At 39.9% G+C, this 20407-nt stretch overlaps 1 protein-coding gene across 2 annotated transcripts in view; it reads right to left on the bottom strand.

Annotated features, from left to right (window-relative positions):
* Positions 1-20407, bottom strand: part of LOC128659243 (zinc finger protein OZF-like) — a 50907-nt gene that overhangs the window by 4738 nt on the left and 25762 nt on the right. Inside the window, exons 3-6 of one of the 2 annotated variants that reach the window (XM_053712918.1) lie at positions 16579-16671; positions 10725-10814; positions 9427-9528; positions 9003-9104 (exon numbers count right to left, since the gene is read on the bottom strand). In XM_053712918.1, coding sequence (XP_053568893.1) covers positions 9003-9104; positions 9427-9528; positions 10725-10814; positions 16579-16671 — 387 coding nt within the window. The remainder of the gene's footprint in view (positions 1-9002; positions 9105-9426; positions 9529-10724; positions 10815-16578; positions 16672-20407) is intronic. The other variant, XM_053712919.1, reaches the window with a different exon arrangement.

Genomic DNA, 20407 nt, shown 5'->3' with positions numbered 1-20407 from the left:
CTCTCAGGACACCTCTCCTGGCTAAGATAAGGTGTTCAATCTCCACACAGTCAGCTTCAGAGAATCTAGATTTTGATGAAGGAAAGCTCCCTCTATCAGCAGGTCCCTGCGACAAAGTAACCTCCACGGAGGAGATGAGGACATCCCCACCAGATCCACAAACCAAGTCCTTTGCGGCCAGGATGGAGCAATTAGGTTCACCAATGCTTGCTCCTGTTTGATGCGGGCCACCACACGAGGGAGAAGAGGTAATGGAGGAAAGAGATATACGAGTCTGAACCTCCATGGAACCGAAATCTCGACCCGTACTTGGGTAGTTTGGCATTGAGACGGGAGGCCATGAGGTCTATCTCCAGCATCCCCCATCTGCTACATATCTGTGCAAAGACCTCAGGGTGGAGAGACCATTCCCCCGGATTGCCTGCTGAGGAAGTCTGCTTCCTAGTTGTCCACACCCGGAATGTGGATCACTGACAGCGTACAGTTGTGCACCTCCGCCCATTTTAGGATTTGAGATACTTCTCTCATCACTAAGGAACTTCTTGTTCCTCCCTGATGGTTTATGTAGGCTACCGAAGTTATATTGTCTGATTGGAAACTGATAAACTGGGACAAACCCAGGAGGGTTCAAGCCTTCAGAGCATTGAAGATTGCCCGGAGTTCCAAGATATTGATTGGAAAAGTGGACTCCTCCATAGTGCATAGCCTCTGTGCCTTCCTGGCACCCCAGCTGGATAGACTGGTGTCAGCAGTCAAAATCTCTCAAGACAGTCTCAAGCAGCACGTGCCTTGGGATAGGAGATCTTGGCAGAGCCATCAAGAGATCAAGGCTCTTGACAGGCTGTGCAGAACTATGTTGTGACAGATCTAAATGGTCGTCGTTCTATTGTCTCAGCATGCATAACTGTAAAGGTCTGAGGTGGAATCTGGCAAAGGGAATGAAGTCCATACAAGACACCATGAGTCCAATCACCTCCATACACTGGGCCACCGAAGGTCTCAAAGAGGCCAAGACATGCTGTTGTTAGTTTGCAACGTCTCTGATCTGTTAGAAAGATCTTCATGGACACAGAGTCTATAACTGTGCCCAGGAAATTCACTCTGGTATTTGGAGTAGGCAAACTCTTTTCCAAATTTATCTTCCATCCATGTGACTGAAGAAGACTTAGAAGAAGTTCTGAGTGATCCCTTGCTAGACGAAAAAAGATGGTGCCTATACCAAGATATCATCCAGGTAAGGAGCTACTGCTATACCTCGGGTTCTGGCAACCGCTAGAAGAACCCCCAGAACCTTTGTAAATGTCCATGGAGCAGTAGCTAAGCCAAACGGAAGTGTTGATCCAGAAAGGCAAATCTCAGGAACTGGAAATGTTACTTGTGGATCGGAACGTGAAGGTATGCATCCTTCAGATCTATGCCAGCCATAAACTGTCCTCACTGAACCAGGGGAATGATTGATCTTATAGTCTCCATCTTGAAGGTTTGAATAGAACCCCAGACCTCTTTCTGATGCAGGTACCGGGATAATTACTCCTAAGGAGACCAGATCCCGTACACAATCTAAAAAGGCTGTCCTCTTTTCTGGTCTTGTAGACAGTCTGGAGAGAAGGAATCTTATCTTATCGGGTATCCCTGATACGACTTCCAGAACCCAAAGATCCTGAATATCCTGAAACCAAGCATCTGAGAAATGCGTCAATCTGCCCCCTACGCTATCCGATCCCAGATCAGGGGCCGCACCTTCATGCCGATTTGTTATTGGCAGGCTTCTTTGTCTGTTTGGACTTGTTCCATGACTGAGCAGGCTTCCAAGTGCTCTTGGGCTGCTTGGGTTTGGATAGAGATTAAGATCGGTGGGATTTGTCCGAATGAATGGAGCGAAAATTAGAGGACTGCCGTCCCTTAGGTCTGTTATTTTTATACTGAGGTAGGAAGGCACCCTTCCCTCCAGTAAAAGTAGAGATGATAGAGTCCAGACCTGGTCCACATTAAATCTTCCCCTTGCAAGGAAGAGAAAGGAGTCTAGATTTAGAAGTCATATCCGCAGACCAAGACTTCAACCAGAGAGCACTCCCACCCAATCTCTACATAGGCTTTCTATAGGCCTTAATGGGTCTGGACTTCAAGATTGTCAACTGACACACATGTTGATTGGATGGTCACTGGAATTATCATAAAAAATAAAAAGAGTTTAACCATGTGGGCCGGCATAACATTGTAATAGAAGCATTACTATATGCACTAATTTAACCCTTTCACATATGGATAAAAAAAAAGTACACTTTTTTAATGGCAAAGATTACATTTATAGCATTTGATTATTTAAAGTTTTACCATCACATTAAATGCACTTTAAAGCAAGAGTTCCAGGTTTGTATCGCTATCAGTCTGTAGTAATAAAGATTTCTCATTGTCAAATACATTAGAAACAGAGCTATATGATAACTCCTAGAATACAATCTTAAACAATCTCTATATTACCCCTCACTAAGGTCAGATGAAGTCAGTCACACAAGTCAGAAATGCAATGTTTCTCCTCTATTCCCATCCAACCTTTCTCTTCCATCCTGATCAGTGTGAAGGGAAACTCAGACGGTAATTGTACAGGATTACTTGTTCCTCCCCATATCCTACAGACATGAGTAGTTGTATCTTGTGTTGGTGGGAGACAGGACTGTGTGGTACAAGGATATTGTGAGATTAATTGGCACCAGCCCAGTTCGGTTACTATATCCTTGGGGATAAGCATTTTTAGTTTTGATACACATTAATGTGTATATTGTATAGTTATTATTAGATATAAATATCCTAAATTATTTTACCCCTTCAGGTCTATGTAAAACAGCAACAGCTGAGCTATAACTTGAGATGCGATTTAGTTCACATTAGAAATCACTGCACAGCTAACGCAGCCAAACTCCCAATAATCTACTTTATTCTTCAGAGAAACATTCTTTAAAGGGACAACGAACTTGACATTTTGATTTTATAACTTGGATAGAACACACAATTTAAAAACTTTCCAATTTACTTGTATTATCTAACTTGCTTCATTCTGCTGGTATCCTTTGTTGAAGAAGCAGCTGCTGGGAGCTAGCTGAACACAGTAAGTGCACAAAAGAAATTAGATGATAAAGTGTAAATTGAAAATGTTTTTAAAATCGCATGCTATATCTGAATCATGAATTAAACATAATAATGCCCCTGTTTTTCCTTCAGGCTCGCTGGAAACATTAGTTATGAAGCAGCGATCTAAAGACCGCTGCACCATAATTTGTCTGCTGCCTCTGAGGCTGCAGTCTTCAATTTGCCCGATCCTATACGATCGGGCTGATTGGCACCCCCTGCTAGCAGCCGATTGTCCGCGAATCTGCAGGGTGTGGCATTGCACAAGCAGTTCACAAGAACTGCTTGTGTAATGATAAATGCCTACAGCGTATGCTGTTGGCATTTATCGATGTGCAGCGTACATGATAAGCTACATCGTATCATATTCGCTCGCACTTTGATAAATTGGCCCCTCAGTCTCTATAAAAAGTTTAGAACAAAATTTAAAAATTCTAACAAGATGGTATCTAACACCAGTTAGAATACAAAAGATATATCCTAATTCATTAGACCTGTGCTGGAGAGGCTGGAGAGATAAAGGCGATTTAGAACATATGTTATGGTCCTGTCCAAAAATCAACCTGTTTTGGCAGGAAATAATGTCCACTATTGATAAACACATAGATAACCAGTTAATAAATAATTTCTTACCTAGTATACTGAACTTGAGAATTAGCAATATTGATAAATGTACATCCGGTCTAATACAAATTATATTTAATAGTGCTAAAAATGTTATTTTGGAAAATTGGAAATAAATGCTCAAACCCCCCCATATAGTGATTGGGAAAAAAACTGAATTTATGCTTACCTGATAAATTTCTTTCTCTTGTGATGTATCGAGTCCACGGATTCATCCATACTTATGGGAAATTCTCCTTCCCTACAGGAAGTGGCAGAGAGAGCACCCACAGCAGAGCTGTCCATATAGCTCCTCCCTTAGCTCCACCCCCCAGTCATTCGACCGAAGGCTAGGAAGAAAAAGGAGAAACTATAAGGTGCAGTGGTGACTGAAGTTTTTTAAATAAAAATATACTACCTGTCTTAAATAGACAGGGCGGGCCGTGGACTCGATACATCACAAGAGAAAGAATTTTTTTTTTTTTTTTTATTATTACATACAAAAAAACCCCCAAACACAACAGACACTTCTCCATACAATGGAGACAACAAAATATAAGAGAAATATAAGCAAAAGCTCAAGACATACAAACAAATCAAAGGAAAATTCTTCTCATCTCAAGTATAATAACATAACATTTCCCGGACAGCCCCAAATAAAAAAAAAAATATTTCCTTCTCTTTTTTTTCTCTTCTTCCTCTCAAATGTATCTCTCTCCCCCGCCCCATCTCCCCCCATCCCCTCTCTAATTTAGCTTAATATTAATAATTTGTTCTATGTAGTGTACAAAGTCATTTCCCTGGAAACACACAAAGACCTTCCATTTTCTACAGAATTTTTCTCTTGAGGACCCCCCTAGTTTTAATTCGTAAGCAGCTTTAATTGATGAGTCTAGTAATACTTTCCTCACTTCTGAAATGGGGGGTGTCTTACAGGAGATCCAATATTTTAAAAAAAGTGTTCTAATAATTATTAATGCTACTAATATAAAATTAACATCTTTGTCCCAAGAAACATGGGATCTTAAGAGAAAGATAGAGGGAAGGAGAATATCCCATAAGTATGGATGAATCCGTGGACTCGATACATCACAAGAGAAAGAAATTTATCAGGTAAGCATAAATTCTGTTTTCTCTTGTAAAATGTATCGAGTCCACGGATTCATCCATTCTTATGGGATACCAATACCAAAGCTTTAGGACACGGATGAAGGGAGGTACAAGACAGGTACCTTAAACGGAAGGCACCACTGCTTGTAGAACCTTTCTCCCAAAAATAGCCTCCGAAGAAGCAAAAGTATCAAATTTGGAAAATTTGGAAAAAGTATGAAACGAAGACCAAGTCGCCGCCTTACAAATCTGTTCAACAGAAGCCTCATTTTTAAAAGCCCATGTGGAAGCCACTGCTCTAGTAGAATGAGCAGTAATTCGTTCAGGAGGCTGCTGGCCAGCAGTCTCATAAGCCAAACGGATGAAGCTTTTCAGCCAAAAGGAAAGAGAGGTAGCCGTAGCCTTTTGAACTCTCCGTTTACCAGAATAAACAACAAACAATGAAGATGTTTGACGGAAATCTTTAGTTGCTTGTAAGTTGAACTTTAAAGCACGAACCACATCAAGATTGTGCAACATACGTTCCTTCTTTGATGAAGGATTAGGACACAGAGAAGTAACAACAATCTCCTGATTGATATTCCTATTAGAAACAACCTTAGGAAAAAACCCAGGTTGCGTACGCAAAACCACCTTATCTGCATGGAAAACTAGGTAAGGTGAGTCACACTGTAAAGCAGATAACTCAGAAACTCTTCGAGCCGAAGAGATAGCTACTAAAAACAAAACTTTCCAAGATAGAAGCTTAATATCTATGCAATGCATAGGTTCAAACGGAACCCCTTGAAGAACATTAAGAACCAAATTTAGGCTCCATGGTGGAGCAACAGGTTTAAATACAGGCTTGATCCTGACCAAGGCCTAACTAAACGCTTGAACGTCTGGGACATCTGCCAGACGTTTGTGTAAAAGAATAGACAAAGCAGATATTTGTCCTTTTAAGGAACTAACTGATAACCCCTTCTCCAATCCTTCTTGGAGAAATGACAAAATTCTAGGAATCCTAATTTTACTCCATGAGTAACCCTTGGATTCACACCAACAAAGATATCTGCGCCAAATCTTATGATAGATTTTCCTGGTGACAGGCTTTCTAGCCTGAATCAGGGTATCAATGACCGACTCAGAGAAACCACGCTTTGATAGAATCAGGCGTTCAATCTCCAAGCAGTCAGACGCAGAGAAGTCAGATTTGGATGCTTGAATGGACCTTGGATTAGAAGGTCCTGCCTCATTGGCAGAGTTCACGGTGGAACAGATGACATGTCCACCAGGTCTGCATACCAAGTCCTGTTTGGCCACGCAGGCACTATCAGAATCACCAAAGCTCTCTCCTGCTTGATTCTGGCAACCAGACGTGGGAGGAGAGGAAACGGTGGAAATACATAAGACAGATTGAAGGACCAGGGCACTGCTAGAGCATCTATCAGTACTGCCTGGGGATCCCGGGACCTGGACCCGTAACAAGGAAGTTTGGCGTTCTGTCGGGACGCCATCCAATTCTTGTGTGCCCCATAGCTGAGTCAGCTGGGCAAATACCTCCAGATGGAGCTCCAACTCCCCCGGATGAAAAGTCTGATGACTTAGGAAATCCGCCTCCCAGTTCTCTACCCCTGGGATATGGATTGCTGAGAGATGGCAAGAGTGATCCTCCGCCCATCGGATTATTTTGGTTTTGTCACCACACTCCCTTTGCCCTTCCTAGCAGTTAAGCAGGCAGAGAGAATGACTGGGGGGTGGAGCTAAGGGAGGAGCTATATGGACAGCTCTGCTGTGGGTGCTCTCTCTGCCACTTCCTGTAGGGAAGGAGAATATCCCATAAGTATGGATGAATCCGTGGACTTGATACATCTTACAAGAGAAAAGAGTGAAAGCTAAGCTCTTGAATGAGGAATATTACTACGTCAAAATGAATAAGATAGACTCTTTTATGAAAATGAAAGAGTTATGGGAGAAGATAAGTTCATTGTATAATCCTGTTGAAATAAGGTCATTTTGAATATGATGTATTAGATAGTGGGCATGGCAAAAAAGGAAGAAAATCAACTTACTTATTCTTTATTACATTCTGTTATTAAGATGGTAGAAAAGAGGTGATAATATATATGTTTATTTACCAACCAAAGGGAGCTTTTTATTTATTTTCCTATTTATTTATTTATTTATTTACTTATTTATTACGTTCTCCCTTCTGGTATACTATATCTGTTATGTTTTATTTTTGTAAAAGAAAAAAAAGAAAGATTAAAAAGAAAGAAAAAAAAAAATCACTAATAGAGTAAATATAATCCTTACATTTTGGAGAAATTTCAAATGAAATCTCCTAGGAGCAACTTTGACAATGTATAATCCCTTGCACCCTGTTTAGGATAAGTAATAGACTCAGCACATGAGGAACTTAGTTGAGCAGAGGGACACACCTGAGGATCATTACAGAGCAAAAACAAACTAGAAAGGGGTTGAAGTAATTTCCCTTCTAGATGATCAGCCGGCAGACCAGAGGCCTGAGCTGCACCAGTTTGCTACTATCAGTAAGGAATTATAGATAAACAGAAGCAAATAAGCAGTATACAGCACACAAACAGTTAACCCTAGAGTGGAGAAAAAGGCACACTGTATCAATGATTAACCCTTAAAAGGTCAACAGTAAACATAAACATAAGCTCATGAGAGAGCAGTGAATAGAGGTCTGGGGTGAGTAACTGACATCAGCTGAGATCACAGGGAGTCAGGAGAGAGCAGTGAAGAGAGGTCTGGGGTGAGTGACTGACATCAGCTGAGATCACAGGGAGTCAGGAGAGAGCAGTGAATAGAGGTCAGGGGGTATGTAACTGACATCAGCTAAGATCACAGGAAGTCAGGAGAGAGCAGTGAATAGAGGTCAGGGGGTATGTAACTGACATCAGCTAAGATCACAGGAAGTCAGGAGAGAGCAATAACGAGAGGTCTGGGGGTATGTAACTGACATCAGCTAAGATCACAGGGAGTCAGGAGAGAGCAGTGAAGAGAGGTCTGGGGGTATGTAACTGACATCAGCTAAGATCACAGGGAGCCAGGAGAGAGCACTGAATAGAGGTCAGATGGTGAGTAACTGACATCAGCTGAGATCACAGGAAGTCAGGAGAGAGCAGTGAATATAGGTGTGGGGGTGAGTAAATGACATCAGCTGAGATCACAGGGAGTCAGGAGAGAGCAGTGAATAGAGGTCTGGGAGTCAATAACTGACATCAGCTGAGATCACAGGGAGTCAGGAGAGAGCAGTGAATAGAGGTCAGGGGGTGAGTAACTGACATCAGCTGAGATCACAGGGAGCCAGGAGAGAGCAGTGAAAAGAGGTCTGGTGGTGAGTAACTGATATCAGCTGAGATCACAGGAAGTCAGGAGAGAGCAGTGAATATAGGTCTGGGGGTGAGTAAATGACATCAGCTGAGATCACAGGGAGTCAGGAGAGAGCAGTGAAGAGAGGTCTGGGGTGAGTAACTGATATCAGCTGAGATCACAGGGAGCCAGGAGAGAGCAGTGAATAGAGGTCTGGGAGTCAGTAACTGACATCAGCTGAGATCACAGGGAGTCAGGAGAGAGCAGTGAATAGAGGTCAGGGGGTGAGTAACTGACATCAGCTGAGATCACAGGGAGTCAGGAGAGAGCAGTGAATAGAGGTCAGGGGGTGAGTAACTGACATCAGCTGAGATCACAGGGAGTCAGGAGAGAGCAGTGAATAGAGGTCAGGGGGTGAGTAACTGACATCAGCTGAGATCACGGGGAGTCAGGAGAGAGCAGTGAATAGAGGTCAGGGGGTGAGTAACTGACATCAGCTGATATCACAAGGAGTCAGGAGAGAGCAGTAAATAGAGGTCTGTGGGTAAGTGACTGACATCAGCTGAGATCACAGGGAGTCAGGAGAGAGCAGTGAATAGAGGTCAGGGGGTGAGTAAATGACATCAGCTGAGATCACAGGGAGTCAGGAGAGAGCAGTGAATAGAGGTCAGGGGGTGAGTAACTGACATCAGCTTATATAGAGATGCAATAGGAAAGAGATCTTGTAACTGTATATTATTTCATCCAGGTAACATTGGAGAGGTGACAATCAGTGAAGCAACATTAAGATAAAAAGTCTTGGTAAGATAATATTAGAGCTCAATAAGAAGTTTATAAATTCTCACCACAAATTGCTGATGCAACAGTCCCATGATTTATTGTGGTCACATGATCTGCAGTATTCAGCTTTTCTGGTTCTGACTTTACTACTTTATTTGCTGAAAATCCTGCAAACAAGTAGTAAATAAAAATATCATTTATAGAAAGCATCAATGCTCATTTTGTTATAATCTCCTTTAATACATATTCTAAAGCAACGTTGTATTTATTTTTTATTTAGACTTTTTAAATATAAATAGAAAAACAAGCAAAGCAGTTGTCTTATTCCATACATAATAGAACACTGGTTTACAAAGAACTTGCAGGACAATATCATTAGTATATTAGCTCTTAAATTATGTAAACGATGGGGCAGGAATATGAAAAACAAACAAACAAAAGGGGTGAATATAGCTAAGAACCACAAGTAAAAGTGCATAAGATTCTCACCATCACCTGGGGATGGAACAGTCACATGACTTATTGTGGTCACATGATCCTCAGTATCCAGGTCTTCTGGTTCCGACTTCATCTCAAGTTTCGGTGAAAAACCTAAAAACAAGTAGCAAAAAATAAAAAAAATAAACATCATGTAGTGCAAGTGAAAGGGCTCATTTTGTTAAACGCTCCCTTAATATATTATATACAGTATATATATATATTTTTTTTTTTAAAGGGACATAAAACCCACATTTTTCCTTTCATGATTCAGATGAGTATAATTTTTAAAAAGTTTCCAGTTTAATATTATCAAATTTGCTTTGTTATCTTGTTATTCTTTGTTGAAGAGATATCTAGATATGCAACGTGAACATGCCTGGAGCACTACATGACAGGAAATAATGCTGCCATCTAAAGGCTCTTGCTAATGTCTAACATTGTTACAAAACTGCTGCCATATAGTGCTGTAGACACACGCACACTCCTGAACTTACCTTCCTGCTTTTCAACAAAGGATAACAAGAAAATTAAGAAAATTTGATAATAGAAGTTGGAAAGTTGTTTAAAATTGTATGTTTTATCTGAATCATGAAAGAAGACGTTAGGTTTACTGCCCCTTTGACTTCTTAACGACCAGTGACGTCCCTTGTACATCGCAGGTCTTACGGTGGGGCTTGCCGACCACTGGTGAGCCCTTACTATTTCAGACGGGAGGTCATAAAAGCGTGGTCCTGCCATTAGCGGCAAAAACCCACACTATTATGGGCCAAAAAAACCTTAGCGGGTACGTCGTGGTCATTAAAAGGACACAAAACCAAAGCATACCATTTTAAACAACATTTCAATTTACTTCTATTTGCTTCATTCTTTAGCTATCCTTTGTTGAAGAAATTGCAATGCACAAGGGCGAGCCAATAACACAAAGCATCTATATGCAGCCACCAATCAGTAGCTACTGAGCATATTTAAATATGCTTTTCAGCAGAGGATATTAAGATAATGAAGTAAATTAGACAATAGAAGTAAATTAGAAACTTATTTACAATTCTAAATCATGAAAGAAAAAAACATTGGGTTTCATGCCCTTTTAAGGGGTTAACATTATTTTTATTAAGACTTCAATTACTAACATAAAACAAGCAAAAAATGTCTTCTTATTCCATAGGCAACAGAACACACAAAGCAACACAAAATAATTATCCTTAAATTAAGTAACAAGATGGGGGAAGAAGAGGGAAAAAAATTCCAATAAAGGAGTAAATATAGCTAAGAATCATAGCCCAGGTATAAGTATATAAGATTCTCACCATCAACAGTCACATGACTTATTGTGGTCACATGATCCTCAGTATCCGGATCTTCTGGTTCTGACTTCACCTTTAGATTTGTTGAAAAACCTGCAAACAAGTAGTGAGAATTCCATCATGTATAATAAGCAATGAGACTCCTCTGATATTGTTATAACAGAGGACTAAAAATAAGCAAACAGGACAATATTATTAGGCTTTTATCTCGTATACGAACCAGAAAGATGGTTGAATATAAACCAACAAAAGGACAAAAAGTAAATATTATTATGTGTATAATATAGAATGTAACAAGAGAAACTATGTCTAGTACATACAAGTCTGCATAATAGATTATTGCATTGCTTTTATATGAAAAGCAATATGTGTTAAAGAGATTAATCACAAGATTGTGCCTCTCCGTGTTGGTGTAGTTTTTAAAGATATTTTTGAATAAATGTTGTTTTAATTTATCCCACATACTGGAGAGTGCTGCCGCTTCTTGTGTCTAAAGTGCATTGTGTGGCATCCTAAGAACACTGGGTAATGTAGTTTTCTTTTAGTTTCCTCACACTTCCTGGTTTATAACTACAGTTGCAGCATAGAGCCTACTGCTGCAGTGTGTGTGGCTCCCTAAGAACACTGGGAAATGCAGTTTTCTTTGAGTTTCCTTTCTGGTTTATATCTACAGTTGCAGCATGGAGCCTAGTGCTGCAGTGTGTGTGGCGTCCCAAGAACACTGGGTAATGTAGTTTTCTTTCAGTTTCCTCACACTTCCTGGTTTATAACTACAGTTGCAGCCTGAAGAATAGCGCTGCAGTGTACAGACTTGGCATTTAAAAAGAGATCAGTGCTCATTTTTAATATACTCGGATATGAAACATTTTGTAAAAGAGCAAAAAACCTGAACGCTTCTCTTCTAACTATCCCACCCTCTCTATACCATCTAAGTACAAAAAAGAAAGAAAAATCAGATCACAACTGATCCACTGTCTGAAGAGCCCTCTTATTAAATGATTCACCTGTACATTCAGTGGTCCTTGGTCCACAACCCCTAAGTATGTAAAGTGAACACAATGTTATCGATATGGCACACATGAACTAGCAGTGTCTAACTGTGAAAAACTGTCAAAATGCACTGAGATAAGAGGCGGCCTTCAAGAGCTTAGAAATGAGCATATGAGCCTACCTAGGTTTAGCTTTCAACAAAGATTACCAAGAGAACAAAGCAAATTTGATGATAAAAGTAATTTGAAAAGTTGTTTAAAATGACATGCCTTATCTGAATCATAAAAGTTTAATTTTGAATAGACTGTCCCTTTAAGTCTTCTCTAATTTACCAGGTTTTTTCCCGCACTTTCCCCCATTAAAATTGAGATTTATTTTATGCTATATATATATATATATATATATATATATATATATATATATATATATATATATATATATATATATATATAAAACATGTTACTATTTGATTTTGTATCAGTTTTACAAGTTTTATTTTTAATCGATAATGCTCATATGCTAAATCACTTGAAAGTGATGCAGCATAACTGTAAAAAGCTGACAAGAAAATATCACCTGAACATCTCTATGTAAAAAAAGGAAGATATTTTACCTCACAATCTCCTCAGCTCACCAGAGTAAGTGCTGTGTAAAAAAGTTATACTTCAGTTAATGCCCAGCTGCAGGTAAAAATTAAATTAAAAAGGAAGAAATGAACAGCAGCCAATTAGCATCAGCAGTGCTGAAGTCATGAACTCTTTTACTGTGATCTCATGAGATTTCACTTAACATTTCATAGTAAACTTCCTTAAACTGAATAGGGAAATAACATGAGTGTGCACGAGGCTCACTCCCTTGCCTGTCCCAGGACAGACATACTGATTTGCTGCTTAAAGTCCTTTGCAATGGCTTTTGAATACTTAGGACATTTTGAGGTAAAATATCTTCTTTTTTTACATAGAGATGTTCAGATGATATTTCCTAGTCAGCTTTTTACAGCTATGCTGCATCACTTTCATGTGATTCAACATTTGGGTAGCATGGCCCTTTAATGTATCTAAACTTTTTATTGTTGGCATATTTTTGCTTGTCAATAATATATTTTTTAGCTATCACAATTAGTAATGTAATTAAATAAATCTTAATATTTAAGTCACTTTCCAAAAATCCAAATTTTGGAATGTGACTTAATAAAAGGAAATATTTATTACAATAATTTTGCTAAAGTTTATTCCATGTAGATACTACTTGGTGTCAGTCTCTATGAATTAAAGGGACATACAAGACCTTTAAATTACATATTTTGTAGTGTTGTAATAATTTATAACTTGGCCAATCTCCCCCCATTACTTTGGAGGAGCCAGTCTAGACGTGTAACTGGGGTAAACTAAACTAGCTGCTGTAGATTTGTTAGTAAAATTGCATTGCTTTGCAGCATCCTATCACCTCTGCTGACGACATTAAAGGGACATATATGTAGCAGGGTTAGGCTTATGAAGTTTGCAGAAGCCAGAGATATAAATCGACAGTAGAAGTTCAATGCCAGCACAGAACAGAAAAAAACAAATGCAAAGTCGAAGTCCAAAAAGTGGGATTAAAAACAGCCAAGAAGAGTAAACTGAAACAAAGTGGACAGAAATTCTGCTTCATAAATAGGCGCTCAGTTAGTAGCATAAAACATGTGAGAATAACGTGACGCACAGATAGATGATACAAAAAGTAATGTGTGATTTGATAACACGTGCCAGTGACCGTATTAAAAAAAGAACCCAGAAGTGCTGCAAAACAGATGCAACAGTAAATACGCAGCAAGAAACCACTTTGTATAGAGTACAACTCAAGTACTGCAGTATTAGCTTCTATATTTTACTTTAAGCAACATAAAAACCAATAATCTTCTTTTATGATTTAGATAGAACATACCATTTTAAACAAATTTTCAATTTACTTCTATTATCTAATTTGCTTTATTCTGTTGGTATCCTTTGTTGAAAAGCATACCTAGGTAGTCTCAGGAGCCGGGAGCTAGCTGCTGATTGGTGGCTGCACATATATAGCTCTTTTTATTGGCTTACTGACATGTTCAGCTTGCTCCCAGTAGTGCATTGCTGCTCCTTCATTAAAGGATATCAAGAGAATGAAAAATATTGATAACTGAAGTACATTGGAAAGTTGGTTCAAACTTTTTGGTTTCATGTCCCTTTAACATAAAATATTTGGGGCCAGATTACAAATGGAACGCAAATTAATGCTTCCGCTCGAGCAGTAATTGTGCTAGAAGTAAGCTTTTTGCGTGTCAGGTTGCGCTTGTATTATGAGTTGAACTGTTTTTCGCTCTTGCGCTAACCCAACGAGCGCAAAAAGCCGAAGTTAGAATATCAAGTGTGCGTTCACGTATTTTCCCTAGAAGTCAATGAAGAAAAGTAAAGTGGAAAAAATTAAAAATAAAACCCAACTCTCACACAAACCCAATCACTCTGTCTCATGTGTGCTATCCCGACATGAAAATATGAATATTTCCCATTCCATTGGTACATACAAGAATATATTCTATTTATTCATAAATAAATATTCATAATGGCATTTTGGTACAATATATATATTTAACTATATATATGGGAATATCTATATACAAATACTTGAAAAGTATTTTGTTATGTGCAGAACATTGGAACATTAAATATTTACACTACATACAGAAAAATGCTCCAATGCACTTATATATATATATATATATATATATACACTAGTCCTAAAGCCCGTTCACACAGGCCATTTTTTGCAGGGTACAGCGGTCCCACACCCCTTGCGCTCTCTCCCTCCCCCTCTCTTTTGCTCTCTCTCTCTCCCCCCTCTCTTTTGCGCTTTCTCTCCCCCTCTCTTTTGAGCTCTCTCTCTCCCCCTCTCTTTTGAGCTCTCTCTCTCTTCCCCCTCTCTTTTGCGCTCTCTCTCCCCCCTCTTTTGTGCTCTCTCCAGCTCTCTTTTGCGCTCTCACTCTCCCCCTCTCTTTTGCGCTCTCTCTCCCCCTCTCTTTTGTGCTCTCTCTCTCACCCCTCTCTTTTGCGCTCTCTCTCACCCCTCTCTTTTGCGCTCTCTCGCGCTCCCCTCTCTTTTGCTCTCTCTCTCTCTCCCCCCTCTATTTTGCTCTCTCTCTCTCTCTCTCTCTCTCTCTCTCCATCCCTCTCTTTTGCTCTCTCTCTCCCCCTCTATTTTGCTCTCTCTCTCCCTCTATTTTGCGCTCTCTCCCCCTCTATTTTGCGCTCTCCCCCTCTACTTTGCTCTCTCTCCCCTCTCTTTTGCTCTCTCTCTCTCCCCTCTCTCTCTCTCTCTCTCTCTCTCCCCTCTCTCTTCTCTCTCCCCTCTCTCTCCCTCTCTCTCTCTTCCCCCCTCTCTCTTTCTCTCCCCCTCTCTCTTTCTCCCCTCTTTTGATCTCTCTCTCCCCTTTCTTTTGCTGTCTCTCTCCCTCTCTTTATCTCCCCTCTTGATCTCTCTCTCCCCTTTCTTATGTTTTCCCTACCCCCTCTCTCCCCTCTTTTGAGCTGTTTTGAGCACGGCCTTTCACAGGCCCGCCCGGCCCCGTCCCCTTCATGGGCCTTCCCGGCCCCGCCCCCTTCACGGACCTGCCCACACCCGGTCACGCCCACTTCTGCTTGCACCGCAGATCAGGTAGGGTGTGTTTGTCCTCGTGCTGTCTCTACTGCGCATGACAGCTTTGGACAAACACACTTGGCCTTTTATAGTATAGGATATATATTTGATATGTGTATATAATGTATGTCTGTAAATACACATATAAATACATATGTACACTCATATAGACATATATACACAGTATATACATATACATACATATCCATCTGCCTTGAGACCCTTACGGGTGAGTAGCCGCGCTTTACAAAAACCCAATAGATAGATAGATTGATAGATCTTTAGACATGTATATGTATGTTGTATCTGCCTTTTTCTTTTTCTCTAACACCTGAAATCTTCTATCTTTGAGCCCTTATAACTTTCGTTTGCAATAATTTTTTAATAATTTTATGAGATAGTCTTAGTATAAGTGTAACTATACTTTGTAATGTATTTTTGATGTGTTTTGCGAAACAGATAACCATAGCACTAAGGACGGGGTAATCTTTCTAGCATAAATCGCGATTGCGTTCAAGTGATCGCGTTTACTTTCACCTTGTAATACCTCCGCAATTTAAAGTGTGCGCAAACGATCGTGAAAACCCGATATCCCTTTGCGCACAAAGGTTTGTGCTCCACTCGTAATCTGGCCCTGAACGTGTAAATACTGACTTTTTATACACAATAAAAACTGTACAACGTCACTTTAAAAGCTTGCGATATACTATAATAACAGTACTTCTATTTCATGGTATTAAAATGTTATTTTTACTTGTTTGCTAGTTCTGTGTTTCCATCTTTTGACTCACTATAATTTATTTTGAGGGTTATATGGCCTGTACCAGCTTCAGCACTGATGAAGTATAATTAGACAGAAACAGCCGTTCGCATGCGATTTCTCCTGCTGCACCTACCCTATCCCTGCTATGTATAACAGCTGCACTGACATAAGCAAATCTGTGTTTATAACCATTACTGGAAGCAATAAGACAAGGCATTATACATATCATTACCCAGAATCCTCTGCTCCAGCGGAAACACAATTTGTTGAGGCTTTCTGTGGTGGAATATACTTACTTGCTATACAAAGAACTCATGTGCCACTATACTCACAGCGTTGAGGGTTTATCTGCATCTTTTTACTCACTGTGACTTATTTTGGAGATTATTTTTCTCCCATACAGAACCATGATAACAAAACAACATGAGAGAACCAGAAAAAGATAAAGATACTCACTATCGATAGAAAATGTATCTGTTTCTGTCTTTATGGTGGTCACATGATTGGCAATGTCCAGTTCTTCTTCCTCTGACTTCACCTCTAAACCATCTGGAGAAAAAAAAGAGAAAGATGGAAATCCTGATAATAAATTGGAAAGCCACCATGTGTCAATTGTTATATATCTGGGAACTACCTTATTACTCTGTAATGTCTGGGGAAGTGGTGCGCACTTTTATACTTAAAGGGACAGTCTACACCTTAGTCATCTTAAAGTCTTAACTTCGATCAAGCTGCATAAATCCTCCTGCATCTTTTCCATATCATGCAGCAGGAATGGTAAAAAAGTTATTTCAAAAGGAATATTGTTTCTGACCATGTTGAAATGGCTGACAAGCTCCGCCCACTGATGACATCATGATTTGGGCTACATATGGCGTCCAATCACAAAAGGCTCAACAGTTGGATGCAACAGACTGACAATGCTATTCAGCAGAGTGCCTAGATGCACCCCAGATCGTGATGTCATCAGTGGGCGGAGCTTGGCAGACATTTCAAGTGGCCAGAAACAATATTTACTTTAAAATAACTTTTTTACCGTTCCTGCTGCATGATATAGAAAGGGTGCAGGACGCTATTTGCAGATTAATCTAAGGTAAGACTTGAATATGACTACGGTGTAGACTGTGAAACATTTAGAAATGGGGAGGCAATTTTAACCTTTTTTGGGTAAAGTACCACCTACCAAAGATTCAAAGAATAAGCTGTGTGAAGTTGGCTCCCCATGTAATTCAACTGTGAATACAAATATACCATTTTTTAGTGCTGATTTTTTCCTCAGAAATGAATGTTAATGCCCGTTTCATTTCAGAGATATTGCACTTTATATTTTAGCCCAGGTGACCTCAATCTCTGCCCACTTTTCACATCATGTAATTAAATTGTAAAAAAAAAAAAAACCCCAAAAAATTTGTTTGTGCTGCAAAAATGAGCATTTGTGCCGGGTTCATTTCTAAAATATTTCACTTTATATTTTAGCCCATGTGACCTCATCTCCGCCCACTTTCTACCCCATGTAATTAAAAACAATACACCATTCATTAGTGCTACTTTTGTGCTAACATCTTTCAGACCGCAAGAAGCTTTGCTCTCCAAAAAAGTCTTATTTATTAGGATTACTGTCATTAGGATTGCTGTCTGCTTTCAAATTCCGGAGTATTTCTTGAGACTGAGGCCTCATAACAGACCCCCCCCCAGTGGTTTACCTTTTGGTTTCCACTGACACGCAGTGCTCTTGGTACACTGCTATATACTACAAACAATATGGAGATAAAGGTCAGTGAGTTTTTAAACAAGCTGACAAATCTATTGGATCAGTACAGATGCCGTTTTCTACAGGAACTAGAGCAGTCTACGGGACTGTATCAGGATATTGGCACTAGCTACGATTACAACTGTCCAGCCAAAAAGCGTCAGCAAGTCTGGGAGTACGCTCCCACTCTCTATCCACATTACCTCTTTGGAAAGGAATTAATCTGAAATGTGGATTTTTTAATTTCAAGTTAAATAAAAGTTACATTTTAACTTCACTGAGAGTGCTCCTTCGTTGGATATTCTAGAGGCTTGGCGATTGGAGAACGAAGGAGGCACGTCAGCGAGTCATCCCTTGCACCCTACGCTCCCACCCACCACCATGAGAAATCGGAACACACCAATGATGTCACCTGCCGGGGGGGGGGGTAAACAGAAGAGGGAACCTGCCGCGGCCCGGAGGCTCAGAGAAAGGTAACAGATGAGCATACCATTGGCGTGATAACAAGCTATGAGCAGGAGGCCAAGGAGGAACACCCGGTGACCGGTTGAAAACCCAGAAGGCGAGGTAAAAGAATTGGCTGCTATATTGTAACAGGTGAAGTGGGAGCTTCCATTAGACATGGACTGTGTATATTGGATAATTTAAGGCTGTTCAACAGGTGCCCAACACACTTAGTAGGTGGTTTATTAGGATATTGGCACTAGTCACATGGCAGACCTACAAGTATAGATTATACACACAGAGAACAAGAAGCCCTGTGAAGCCATCAGACGCAGCGGTAGCTGTCGGGGAGCCCCGATTGCCAACAGTGGCACAATACTTAATATGCCTAGCACTATAGATTGTGGCATGCTGCCCACGCTTCCTACTAAAAAGGAGATCCAGCTTGAAATTGGAGGCTTGTTCGTTAAAGCAGGAGCTGCAGATTACACTCATGGCGTGAGAGAACAATCAATAGACAAAGTTGCGTCTAGCACACACTGTCCCAATAAGGAGAACAGAAAAGAGCAAATGCCAAGCTCTCAAATATATATGAAAAAAGAGACAACGGAGATTCTCCTTAAACTGCACAAAATTTCATCTTAGTTTATTCCATAACAGGATCAAAAAAGAACACAACGTTTCGGGGCCAATGCCCCTTAATCATGTGATCACATGATTAAGGGGCATTGGCCCAGAAACGTTGTGTTCTTTCTTGATCCTGTTATGGAATAAACTAAGATGAAGTTTTGTGCAGTTTAAGGAGAATCTCCGTTGTCTCTTTTTTCATATATATTGGTGAGAGAACACTACCCGCCCTACCCAGGGGAACAACTCATCATACTCCTACTGTATCACATGCATCTCACCCTCAACATGGAAAAGCCCAGTAGCAAGTTAGCACTGACCTTACCAGCTGACCCAGAAACCTGCAGAGATAACCCACAGCGGTATGTGCAGTTTAAACTGTTGTGGGAACTTAACATTTCACACAGGACGTCCCCTGAGACGAGCACCGTGGAGCGACTTCTCTCATACCTTTTGTACCAGACAGATAGTGGAAATACATGGCAAATAAATCTTCCTGGTGCTCAAACATGCTACTCTCATAAAACTGTAGTTGGGTGACTGCGCAACATTTGGGAGGTATTATATGCCTGTTATTTATAACCAGTCTTTGCTGCTGCCACAGACTGTTTATTTTTTTCGTTCCATAGCTTTTTTTTTCTTACATTCTTTGTCAGCCACGTTGACCCCCCATGACAACCAGATAATCTGATGCCAAAACAACATCTCTAACATTCTATACATTCCATTTTAGTGTATAAATATACATCCTTACTGTTTTGTCTCCTATTATGTCAAAGTAGGTGGCCTATTGGTCCCCTATATTATTATTTGAGTAAAATGTTTGGTGATATGCACCTTTCTTAAGATTAACAACCTACTAAGCATTGTTTACTTTTTAGGATGCGTACTTTGATCTAAATTTATTTTATTGTTATGCCACAGAGATCCATCTTATCGCGTCCAATTTATGTATAACTCTTTGCTATGTTATATAGATATAACTGCAGCAGCCTTTTATGGACGAAGTTTGATTACACACGTATTAATACCTAGAGTTTTACTGCATCAGCTCTTCGTTAGAGTAAGCCATAAAAAAGTATATACTTGCATACATTTTTTTATAGGGCTATATTACATCACCTTTGTTTTTTCTTGTTTTTTTGTATGCCCATGTATTCAATGTAACTGTTTATTTTATGTGAATTTATGGCATTTTTAAGTCCTTGGAAGGTGTTAGCCCTCTTAGAGGTCCCTTTTTAGAGGATCCTATCTTGATCGTTCTGTGATTAATATGCCAGACACTTATATCGAAATTCACTGTTACTGTGGGTCCTTGATTTATAGTTACTGCTATTCACATGTTAGGATAAAACAATAGAGAAATATGGCACATGGTAAAGATACGCTATAATGGTATTGCCAACACTAATCACTTGCCCTTCAATGTGTTAAGCCTAGCCTACTACATACTGCTTTTCAGAC

Source organism: Bombina bombina, chromosome 5, assembly GCF_027579735.1.
Source record: "Bombina bombina isolate aBomBom1 chromosome 5, aBomBom1.pri, whole genome shotgun sequence".
NCBI classification, from domain to species: Eukaryota; Metazoa; Chordata; class Amphibia; order Anura; family Bombinatoridae; genus Bombina; species Bombina bombina.
The sequence above is the reverse complement of the archived record's forward strand: the minus strand, read 5'-3'. Positions and strand labels throughout refer to the sequence as shown.